At 36.6% G+C, this 12,798-nt stretch overlaps 1 protein-coding gene across 1 annotated transcript in view; it reads left to right on the top strand.

Annotated features, from left to right (window-relative positions):
* Positions 1–7,681: 7,681 nt before the first annotated feature.
* Positions 7,682–12,798, top strand: part of LOC107733975 (dedicator of cytokinesis protein 10-like) — a gene marked incomplete at its 3' end in the record, with an annotated part of 80,168 nt that continues 75,051 nt past the window's right edge. Inside the window, exon 1 of the mRNA XM_016545841.1 lies at positions 7,682–8,000. Within this exon, the coding sequence (XP_016401327.1) occupies positions 7,893–8,000 (108 nt within the window). The remainder of the gene's footprint in view (positions 8,001–12,798) is intronic.

The raw sequence follows: 12,798 nt of genomic DNA, 5'->3' as shown, positions 1-12,798 counted from the left end.
TAGATGAACAATGAAGACAGTGAAGACAGCGTTATATAAGAATGAATATATATTTGTGCTTTTGTGATTTTAGCTCAATATTTCTTTAACGGGTGTAACCTCTAGATGGATGTATAGCCCTATATATAAATACATATAAACCATTTGTTGCAGAGTGAGAATTTAAGACATAAAGCACGTTACTTGTATCAGGTTATTCATTGATATATTTTCAGACATTATTAAAGACTACATTTAGTAAAAGTTGAAATTTAAATGTTGATTTGAAGTGTCAGTTATTATTAAATCTGGACAGAGAAAGCATTTTGTTAGGCTACTCATACTAGCTACAGCGTGATCAGTCACACGGAAGTCATCAGAATAAATATTGGCTCAGTGTGACCACGGCAATATTTTAAAACATCGAATTGAGTGTTTACATACCATGAACAGAGACGTTATGTGGTTGAGATGTGTATCCTATTTTTAAAAAATCTGCATCGCAATGAGCAACTGGTAAATTTAGATTCCAGTAGCTTTACTGGCATGATAAAAAGGCTTTACAAAGCATTGACAGCGCTTCGAACCAATGGTGTTGAGCATTATCAAATTTAGAGGCTACAATTCATAGTTTTCAGTCACGTGACTGGCTCGAAGACCTGTCGGGCAAAACATCCATAGAATTGCAGCAAAAGCTTGTCAATTTTTCATTTGGTTCCAATCCACAAATATTTAGATCTTTTGATGACCGGACTTACATCTTCGTCGAACTCGAAGACATCTCTAATTTGACAGTTTACCATCCGATCTCACTCAGTGACTCTAGGCTAGCTGCGTAGGACGGGACGGAACCATGCAGTGAATGGGTGGGGGAATTTTGCCGGTTTGTGCTTCTAATTCGTGACCGGCATTTTGTTTTGCTCTCTCTCCGCTGTGCTTCCGCGTTCGTCACTTTTCACTGGCGCTTATGCTACACATACGTCCTACGTCATCCGCTGGAACGGCTTCTGCGTACGATAGTTAGCAGAAGTGAGAAAAACGTGTTTAAAATATGGATATTTTTCTTACAAAAACGCATCGATTCGCTACAGGAGGCCTTTATTCACCCCCCAGAGGCGTGTGAGGCACGTTTTATGATGGATGGATGGATGCACTTTATTTGACTACTTTTCGGGCAAAACATCCATAGAATTGCAGCACAAGCTTGTCAGTTTTCCTTTTGTTTCCAATCCACAAATATTTAGATCTTTGGATGCCCGGACTTATACATCTTCGTCGAATTCGAAGACATCTCTAATTTGACAGTTTACCATCTGATCTCACTCTAGGCTACGTAGGACGGACAGAACCATGCAGTGAATGGGGGGGGGTAATTTTGCCGGAAATGCAGAAAAAAGCCGTAATTTTGTTTTATTTGTAACTCTTTGGTAGATACATTTATAATTTCTATTGCATTACTACTAGTACTGTTACTGCTAATAAAAAAGATCTCTGGGGGCCCCAAAAGTGTGTGGGCCCTTAGAATCGTCCTAACTTTCCCCCCCTTAAGGGTGCCCCTGGATGTAGGCGTTGCGCATGCACTGGTGTGATATGCTAGTCTCGCGAGTTTGTTTATAGTTGCAAAGGAAGCAAAGTTTACTTACTTTAGCAAAGGAAAACCAGTCTCCTCTCGGCTTATATCGAAATACTCCGACATTTTTCCTTACAAATCCTCGCTTTGTGCTTCTAATTCGTGACCGGCATTTTGTTTTGCTCTCTCTCCGCTGTGCTTCCGCGTTCGTCACTTTTCACTGGCGCTTATGCTACACATACGTCCTACGTCATCCGCTGGAACGGCTTCTGCGTACGATAGTTAGCAGAAGTGAGAAAAACGTGTTTAAAATATGAATATTTTTCTTACAAAAAAATAGGCGTGTGAGGCACGTTTTATGATGGATGGATGGATGCACTTTATTTGACTACTTTTGGACTGTTGAAAAAAACACCTACCCAGTGCCATTATAAAGCTCAAAACACACTGCACGATTTGAGCAATCCTATAAGATCACTGCATGTCACACTGTGCGACATGGATCTAATAAACTTGGCTACGACGTGCGTGTAGACTGTACGATGATGACACCTATCAACTTGTACGCTACGACGCAAGTTACTATAGGAATATAAGAATAAATCGTCATCAGCATGCGCTAGTGGTAAACAAAAAGAGCATGATAAATCACACTTTAGCAGTTGTAGTTTTTTGTGTAGACATTCGCTTCAGAAGGCCTTTATTAACCCTCCAGAGCCGTGTGGAACACTTTTTATGATGGATGGATGGATGCACTTTATTTGACTACTTTTGGACTGTTGAAAAAAACACCTACCCAGTGCCATTATAAAGCTCAAAACACACTGCACGATTTGCGTGGATCGTACCAGCAAACACACTGTGTGATGATCATGCTGTATCGTAGGCTATCTTTGGTTGCAAGACTGTGACACGGCCGTCTTTGAACCTCTCTCACTGTACGACACAGGAACACCGATTAGGAGCCACAATCACAGAAATCGCCACGATTGTTTCACGATGCCAATCTTTCGTCTGGGACAGCCAAAAATTGTGTTTCTGGCTTAAAGCTTGAAAGATCAAAGACAATTTTTAATATAACTCCGATTGGATTCATCTGAAAGAAGAAAGTCATATACACCTAGGATGCCTTTATGCCTTGAGGGTGAGTAAAATATGGGCTAATTTTCATTTTTGGGTGAACTGACATTTAAAGTCTCCTCAATTCTTTATTTGCGCCTAATGCCACAAAGAGCACCATATTTCTTCTTTCTTCTTCTTTTATTAAATAGCTATTTTCATAGTGCCATGCCACCCACCTATTGCCACATACTGGGGATTATGCAGTCATTTTTAAATTGTCTTTTAATCTTAAAAAAAAAATGTTTGAACAAGAATTATATTTGTTTGGTACTAAATATATAAATATCAGTCATTTTGCTTCCATGTTTTTTCAAGGTGAGATGTACCACATAAGTATTTTTATAGAATTTTCAATAAAAATAAAAAAAATCAGTTCAGATCCATGATTTATGAGATAAATAAAATAAATAAATAAATCTAAAACTAAAAATTCATATGTGGTTTGAAATCCTATTCAAATCACATTTCTGGAAATCTGTTTGATTTCGAGTAGCATTTTTGCCTATGTCACTTTCTCATGCCACGTAAAATGTAAACACATCAGACATTGTTTGTAGAAAACATGCTGAATGTCTTTGCAGAAACAAGGCAATATATTCTCATGTTGTTAGACATGTTGATTTTTAGTAGCGGTTCAACGGATCACAAAACTTATGGTACATATCTATGTAATGTTGCTTTCCATTTATGACTTAAAAAAATAAAACTACTAAAAAAAATGATAAAAAACTACTAGCCTGAAAAATGTTCAAATATTATTAAAGGCAAGTGAGCAGTCAGTAAAAATATAAGAACAAATACACAAATTACAAGCATAGATAAATACAAAATAACACTTACAAATAATAAAAAACAGTAATAGTAGTATTCAGGTACAGAAATGTAATAATTAAGTGTAAAATAACACTACATATTGTTCACTGTATAAATTAAATATAGATTAACCTTTGTTAAAGCTGTGTTTTGTTGTTTGATTAACATTAAAGGGGTCATCGGATGCAACATGCACTTTTACAAGCTGTTTGAACTGAAATGTGTGTTGGCAGTGTGTGTACACAACCACCCTAAAATGATAAAGATCCACCCAGTGTTTTTTTTAATCTCATTAAATCATTTCCCCTTTCTCAAATCAAGCCGATCTCAGATTCCATGAATCGTGAATCGAATCGATTCGCTGTCTACCCAAAGATTCACAGCCCTACTCCTAAGTGATTGAGGTGTTCTGTTTTTGGATGATAATGAACATAGCAGTCATCATTTACTCCCGACATCTGAAGACGCAGTGGATTAAATTTTTTTCTGAAGGGAATGTGTCCCCGATCTACCTAAATGCGTTTATGTTCGCTCTAATCATTTGTGATCCAGCTTCACCTCCAGAAGAAGTGAGTATAAGGTTTTTTAATGAATCTTTGCAAATCGCCTTTTCTAATAACGTGCTGGTTAGCAAGTTTCACGATGAATGCAGCTAAAGTTTACCGTCTCTCAGAGAGCGGCTTGGAAGAGAGGGGCGTGGCGAATAGGAGCTCATTTGCATTTAAAGCGACATGAAATAAAACAGCTTGCTGTAGACAGAACTGTTTTTGACAGGGTAAAAACTGTGTTATTTTACACTACCATTGAGAAATTTTAACCAAACTATGTTACAGACTTTTCATTAAGACCCTAAAGAATCATATCAACTTGTGGAAAATGGGCATCCGATGACCCCTTTAATGACACAGCAGCAGGTATTTATAGGCTGCTGTCCCTTTAAGACCGAATGCATGGATCCAATATACCGATCCGATTTCTCTCTCAGTTGTTTCCGTTCACTTAAGATATAACCAACTGGTTTGCGAGAATGATTGTCAAGACAGGTATTCTTTCATAATTTCTTTCACCTCATCTTGCATTGGAATGATTTAAAACCGCTTGAGTGTGTAAACTGCAAGACAAAACGTACAAATAATAAACGTTCACTCTAACTATTAATAGCTATTGATAGGCTTCAAAAGGAACTTCAGAGTAAGTGCTAATACACTATTTGCTGACCAAACATAACAATGTCTGTTATTGCAGGTAAAATGTGACCGAATGCTGCCTTTTCTAGAAAGATAAAAAGTAAATGCCATAAATGTGACTTTCTGGAGATTCTTAAGATTCTTCATGCACAGATCCAGGCCATTTGGCTTTGATGTTTGTGATATGACACATAAGAGTCACACACCATCTAAGAGATGTTAGTCAATTGCATTTTACTCCTTTATGCTAAATATACTATTACTAATCTGAAATATTGTCACATAATGATTGCATGATCTTCAATAACAATTATAATGTACCTGTAAAACCTAGGGTCTTAAGTGGCTTGAAAAATACCACAAAAACCCCCAAGAAATGCTTGAGCGCTAGACATACTTTGCGAATGGCATGACACGTTTCACCAAGTTGCATCGCTGCATCTCCAATAGTGCATTTCAGTGAATTCTTGCAAAAAATTTCAGGCCAGTGCACACAGTCTGTGCTGTTGTTAAAGCCCCGACTCTGATGAGTTCAATTTTAATATGAGGATCCAACAAATTCATCAGGTAAATGATAATATGATAAAATATGGTAAAATATGGTATCTTTCTAAAATGTAAACTATTGTGCTGTGCTAAAGGATTCAGTCTATCCTGCATTATGCATTGAAATCTTATTATTTTAAATTATTTTAAAATATAAAAAAAACCCTAGCCTTTATATTTTTCTATTCTATCTACTTGTTTTTCTTTGTGTGTGTGTGTATATATACAGTATATATATATATATATAATACCTTGCTACGTGTACTGCGTTAGGCTAAACGAGACTTGTCATTTGCACTTACATATTGTTGCTCTTTTGTTAGTTTTGATTGCTTTGTAAGTCTCTTTGGATAAAAGCGTCTGCTAAATGACTAAATGTAAATGTAAATCGGAAAGCTCTTCGAACTATCCTTGCACCTTCCGCAACAGGTTGCTCTAGTAAAAATGGACAGGACATCACCTCCGCTTATAAAAGCAGAACGTAATACACATGTGCATGATGTCACAGTTTTCACAAATTTTGCATTTTTGTAGTTTACATGGATACGTTTTTTTTATTTTTTTTTTGCATTTTCAGGCCCCCAAAACACTGTTGTTGTGTAAATGAATGGTCAAAATGCATTAGAACTTTTTAGTTTTTAGTTGTAAATGGTGTCATATAAACACCCCTTCAACCCAATTATGAATGTAGTTTCACAGATTTGAGAATTAGCAGGGGCAAATACATTTTCACACAGACACAGTGGGTGTTTGTTATGTATTAATGAGGCAGACCATCGACAAATGCAATCAAATGCACTTTACAACAGGTTCAAAAATACATATCAACACACATGAGCATCAGTCACATGACTGAAATATACTGGCTTCATAAGAACGGGAGCCAATGAATGTAAGGTCTATCGAAGCGATATCCCAATTCGTCGGTCACGACGTGACTCGTAGTGACCGACTGAAAGGGAACTACAAATACACATTATCCCATTACACCACAGTATTATATAAAATTTGTATTTATTTATTTATTTTTATTTTATTTTTTGCTTAAATAAATAGCATCTTTTTAATATGTATTTTGTGTTTACTCAGGTTGCCTTTGGTGTATGTTTGTTTTGTTGAAATCTGTTGTTAGTAACCTAATCTACTGGATTACACATATTAGCTAATGTAATCTGACTACATTTTAGATGAGATTTGACCTCATAAATCAAATACTGTAGATTTGCATATTATGTACCATAGTGAAAAAAGAATAATAAAATCAAATCAAATAATTATCAAAACACTTGAACATTAGAAATACAAATACTTTATTTTATTTTATTTATTTGTTTACTTTCATGTCTGTGTGACTATTAACCCACATCAGAGAACTGTGAACATGTTGATAAACTATTGAAAAATCAACTTAAAATCTGAGGGAGATTTCAAGTAAATAAGTCAAAGAGGTTCAGCTCACACACAAAAAAAGTTTGTGAATCCCTGCATTACATGAACAAACATAAGTAAACATGAAAACAACACAAACATTTGTACAAATACCCCACATGAACTGTTATCTTGTTGTAGGCTGTGTGGTGCTGTCATACTAGTACAATTAAATGTGTCACCCTGGAAAGCCTTTTTGTTCATGAAACAACTTTTTTAAAAAAAGTCTTAAACATTGAAACGTAATTACCTCTCCAGAAATGGTTTCTGTGATCTAATAATTTTTAAAGATCCCACAACCCACTGAGCTCTGGAGCAGGATTTGGTTCAGAACTACAAACATGAATAAAAAGAACTACAAACATGGTGGATTTGCGTGTAAGTAGAGACGGCACTGAAAGGGGTTTGAGTTATTAATATCTAGCCTGATGAAAAATAGCATTTAATGTGATCTGTGCTTAATATCATTGGAAACAACATCATACACGTTTGTAAAGACATGAATAGCACAGTAGCAATATAGATGTGTTTGGGCACTATTTAATGCATCATTATGCAAAAGAAAAAAAAACTGTCATGACAATGCTGCTGAGGCTCCAACCAACCACTTTTGCCATGCTTTTTATTTTATTTTATCACAGTATGTTCTGTTTGTGTTTTATGACGCGCGATGGCGCCAAAGTCCAACAAATGTTCTCGCGTACACTACTAGACAGTTTAGTTAAAATGGCATATTCACCGAAATTAGCGCAGTAAGACTACTTTTTGTATGCATGCATATCTGTAAATATATTTACCCGCACCTTAAACTGCCAACGTGAGGAATCAACCATTAAAAACGTTGCGTCTAGTGTTATATTACTTATTAACTTCTCTAATACTATTTCTCGTTCGTAGGTTAATGCACTTGACCTGTTGACCTGGATGAAAGACACTGGGCATCCTGCTGATGGGATCAGTCTGTCTGCCTGCAACACTCGGAATACTTTCACAATGCTCGAACTCTGCATTGTTGCTAATGCCTGGGAATGATTTTTAAAACGATTTGCTGCAGGAACATGGTCCACATCTGACTTGACTTGCTGAGGAAACAGAGCCCTGCCCACCGCGCCGTAGTGAAGCTGCTGAGTGGAGCAGACAGTGAGCAGAAGGACGCGCATTTACAGTCTGCAGAAAGCAAGCTTTCGCTTTCGGCGCGATTCGTGGCACATACTGCAGATTTTAGCCCTGAATGCACCGATGAAGAAATGGCAGCGGAATCGACCAGTAGATTTACGAAAAGCCTCCTGAAGCCGGGAAGCGCAGCTGAGATCCGCCAAACCGCATCTAATGCTGTGAGGAACGCTACTGTAACGGTAAGACAAGGACAGCGCGCGCCAGGGCTTATTTTGATGCTGTTTCGTGGACGAAAAAGACAATATTTTCTAATGACGTGTGTAAAGATAGAGGAAATATCTCTTTTGTCAAGAATATTGTATTTCGCATGCACTGAGGTCATATGCGAACGACTGTGGAAGTTGTAAATGGACAAGGATGGTGTTTGTGAATGATTGGGCCTCTGTTAGCTGCGTTTGTCTTATTTAGAATTTAGAGCTCTTTTTCAAAAAAAATCAACTCAATCAATCGAATGTCTTATTTTCGCGGGAAATGAGCCGCTGGCGCCAGCTTTACATGTTTGGTGACGTATGCCGTTCGTAGTAAAAACGCTGCAGAGGAATGTAGCGCAGCGGTTTCCAGCCCTGGTCCTCCCTCCTGCACACCGCACATCTTGGACGTCTCCTCATCTGACACACCCACTTCAGGAGTCAATGAGCTAATCAGGTGTGCTTGATTAAGATGACATCTAAAATGTGCAGTGTTTTTGGAGCTTCAGCACCGAGATAGAGGATGTGCTCTGTTGCTATTGGATACGGTGACGTGGTTTGATGATAGGACTACAGTAGTATTGATTTGTGGTAGTTCTAGCCTCATTCAGTAATGCATTTCTACAACTTTTAGGAGCATGTGATTGCAATTACAGCATGTAACCAGCCAGCAGCTTTCTACTAAGTTACTGTTTTTTTTTTGTTTTTTTTGTGCACATTTGTATGTTTGCATTGATCTCCCAAGCCCTTCTACATGTAGTTCTTTAAAGAGGAGTGTGTTTAAATTTAACACTGCAAGATTTGAGTGAAAAGGTGTCATTGTAGTGTACACTCTAAAAAATGCTGGGTTGTTTCATCCCAACTTTGGGTCAAATATGGACTAACCCAGCTGTTGGGTTAAATTTTTACATTAAATTTTTAACCCAAAAGTTGGGTTAGTCCATATTTGACCCAAAGTTGGGATGAAACAACCCAGCATTTTTTAGAGTGTAATTTCACATCATGATAGTATAATGCTTTTTTTTATGTTATCACCTTCTGCCGCATATTACTATCAAAACATATATTGTTGATGGAATGTGATTGTATTGCAATGTATCCCTTAAATGTTAACATTCCAAACCATGTTTGGCCATTTTTAAGATTTAAGGTTACACTTGAAACAGCTACAAAACAGATGCATGGACTATGAATTGTAGCTACTGTATGTGAAATATTATCAGAGTAACAAAGTGAACGGTAGGGCTCATGTGAAACAGAGAAAGTACAGAATTAAAAAGCCACATGGATGGGAGCAAGAGAGATTCCATTTAGGACTTGAGAATGGCCTTTCCTAGCAACTAATGATCCGGTTGCCCGGGAAGGCAGAGCTCAGGTAGAGAGAAAGAGGAGAATTCAAGAGCATAGCCTTGATCATGTATCTAAAACTAAACCTAAAACATTAAAACTGGCCAATCAGCAAATTACAGCTGTGCCGACTGCACTAAAGGTACATATATAGGCTGAGATGTTCACTATTGGTACAATTCCAAATGGTCCTTTTGGTAAGGATGAGGGGTTTGCCAAATGTCTTTGTTAATGTGCTACTCTTCCGTATAGATTTGCAATAATTTGTGCAATATTAACAAGAAATTTGACTTCAAGTGACACTGACTGGCACACTGTGTTGCTCTGTCTGTTGTTTTGTTTGTTGTAAGATGAGTGAAGTTGTCACAGTCACAAGCTATCAAATGCAGTCAGAGAAGTAAGAGATTGTTTTGCACAAGAAACCAATGGTGTTGTTGTTTTGTGTGTGTGTGTGTGTGTGTTATGCTGTGTTCTTGAAGGAATAGAATAGAAACTCAGAACTGAGTAGAGCATTATGCATGTCTCCTTTATCAAACACACTTGTGTCAACACATCAGCACATTAAGGAAAGACTCCTAGACTCCATTGTTCCATTAATGCTCAAAACTATTGTTTTAAATTTGGTAAATATCTGGAACGGTCTCACTGATCTCGTGTAAATGTCTAATTTAGAATTTGTAGTTTGAGTTAGACTGAATGAGCTTCCACTGACCTGAAGCTTGGACTCCAGACCTGTAAGCATGCAATGCTGAGGAGCTGTTGCTGCGAAATGTATTTCTTTAGCCTTTAACCATTGCTACTATTGCCACTTCTCCAAGAGCCAGTAAAATAAACCATTTCTGTGTATTTCATGAAAATGCAAAGAAAAAAAGACACACTGTTGTGTGTCTGTAGATGAATGGGTGTTAATATGCGTGCAGTTGATGTAGCGTATTATCATCATTATCAATGTTATCTTCACTGTTTATATCCATTTTCCTTCTCTTCCTCCTCTTGTGAAAAAGATCAGAACAGCATGAATGCCATGGGTTTAAAGGTCGTTAGTGCCAGTCTGATGCCAGTTTAGTGATGGTTGGATCAGCAGGCTTTTAGACATGAAAACGTATCACATAATCCTCAACAGTGGTAACTCTGCTTCAGTGTTACTTTAACACTCTGTAGATTGGGACAATATGTACTCTGAGCAGAGTTGATTTAACTCTGGGGATTTTGCTGTATAGCCTTACTTTTCTCCAGCAAAACAGATAATCACAAAAAAACGAGATTACAGTAAGGCACTTACAATGGAAGTTAGTGTGGCTAATTTGTAAACCATGGAATTAATTTTTATAGTAATCAGCATTATGTCACAAATATTTTTGGGGATTTAGTCAATAACAATAATTAGACTATATTTTGCTGAGTGTGTTTTGTGCTGGTATAGTTTAGGCCTGTCATGGACAGCTGACTCCCAAATGTTTTCGTATTCATCATATATTCTTTACATCATTGCTATAGTTTCCAACAGTGACAGAAATCAACTTTTTCCTAAAGGCGCCCCATTAAATCGATTTCCTGGTGCATTTTACATTTATATGGGTTTTTTTTTCTAACCTTATTAGATGCATCATCTTTTGTCTTACAATTAATCAAATTCAATTAGAATGATAAGATACTATAGGGGTACCAATCAAATGAAACTAGTATCAACAGAATTTAGAACACTTTTTTTTTAAAGCTGTTTAATGCATTTCAGTGGTGGCATGGATGCATTTACCGTGCAGTTACAATTGCATAAATGAATAAGGCTATGGGATTGATATTTTGTATATATATTAAAGACATTTTTTAAGTTATACTATGTACAGTTTAGCCCTCTAGCAGTTAAAAACGTTTTTTTAATAATAAAAAAAAACTTTGGTTAAAACTTTTTTTCATAGATTGGTGGTTAAGTAGATTGGAAGTATGCATATTTTGAATGCAGCCACAGTCTTTATGAATGGGTCATTGAATCATTCATTCAAACAATTCATTAAACACACCACTGTGTGTTAAATGAATCATTTGAATCTACAGGATCTACTGTGGATTTGTTTGGAGCTGTTTTTGTTGGTCAAATGAAGCAAAAACAGACAATATTGTGTTTAAAATGTAAGTGACTTGGTTTTCCTCCATGCATCTTTGTTTTGTTTGTTTTTGCACTCATCCCTTATGAAGGATGACTGCCGGTGTGTTTTTCATGTTGGCATGAAGAATCAGGTCAGCAGACTCAGGCCTGGTGTGATTCTTGGGACGCATATGTTAGAAACGTAACTCATTGCAACAGAAATGCAGTTATTTTTTATTGTTTTAATGAGTATATATATTTGTAAGATATCAAACTAAACCATAACTTTGATATGGTATGTAAACTGCTTAAACAGTATAGTTTAAACTATAGTGTCTCTCAACTACTGCTTTGGACATTTTGTATGTCTCTCTTATCTGACACATGGGGTCTCTCCTAACGAGCTGATGATCTGAATCAGGTGTGTTAAATAAGGAAGACATAAGCCCTATTCGGACGGTAATTTTTTTCTCATAGGGATGTAAAGTGTTTTCAACATTTGCAGAGGTTCGTCAGTGATTTTAGTGCTGTCCTAACCCAGAATGACTGTGTTTTTTTTCCCATCACCCGTGTAAAAATCCCCGCCAAAATTACCTAAAGTTATTGACAAAACACTGAGGTCATATTATAATTGCCACCAGAATCCACATCTCTGAGAAAACAAGAAGTGATCAATTCAAATTTCACAGTTTATCCATTTTGACCACTGCCTAACACCGTATGGTAATTGTTGAGCTTCGCTGTAATTTGCATGCAATGTAAGATGATACAATGATGAAAGATGTACACTCTTAGTACTGAAATGCTGGAAGGTATTGACAAGAACAATATTTCATCACCACACATGGTAAATATTTGAAATAGGCCATTATTATGGCAGCAGAATGTTTGCAATACATTCTATAGATTAAAATATAAACCAAGCAGCTTTGTTTACATTATGTAAATAAGAGGTTGCATTAACTTATTTCTGCTTATCTCCAATTTTAATGACATCCATCATTTTGAGAGATATAATGCAAGACAAAGCTATTTCAACTATAGTGCGTCTGTTTTCCTATTTTTAAACAGGAGATTTAAATAATCAAATACTTAGTAGGATATTATTTTCCTATTATTAAATTAGATATTAATTAATTCCTATTATTCCAAGCATATGACATTTTATTTTCAGGAGACAATCATGCGACTGACCATGTGAGCAGTGGGTTCCTGGTTCATACGATTGCAGAACTCATACGCTTACTCTTATCTATCTCTCTATTAGGGCTGGGTAAAAAATATCGATATCTCGATTTTAATCGATTCTCATTTTTACGGAACGATATCGATTCTTAAATCCCAAGAATCGATTAG

The sequence above is a fragment of the Sinocyclocheilus rhinocerous genome, unplaced genomic scaffold, assembly GCF_001515625.1.
Source record: "Sinocyclocheilus rhinocerous isolate Xijiao unplaced genomic scaffold, SAMN03320098_v1.1 scaffold7543, whole genome shotgun sequence".
Taxonomy (NCBI): Eukaryota; Metazoa; Chordata; class Actinopteri; order Cypriniformes; family Cyprinidae; genus Sinocyclocheilus; species Sinocyclocheilus rhinocerous.
This window is presented reverse-complemented; position numbering and strand designations above follow the sequence as displayed.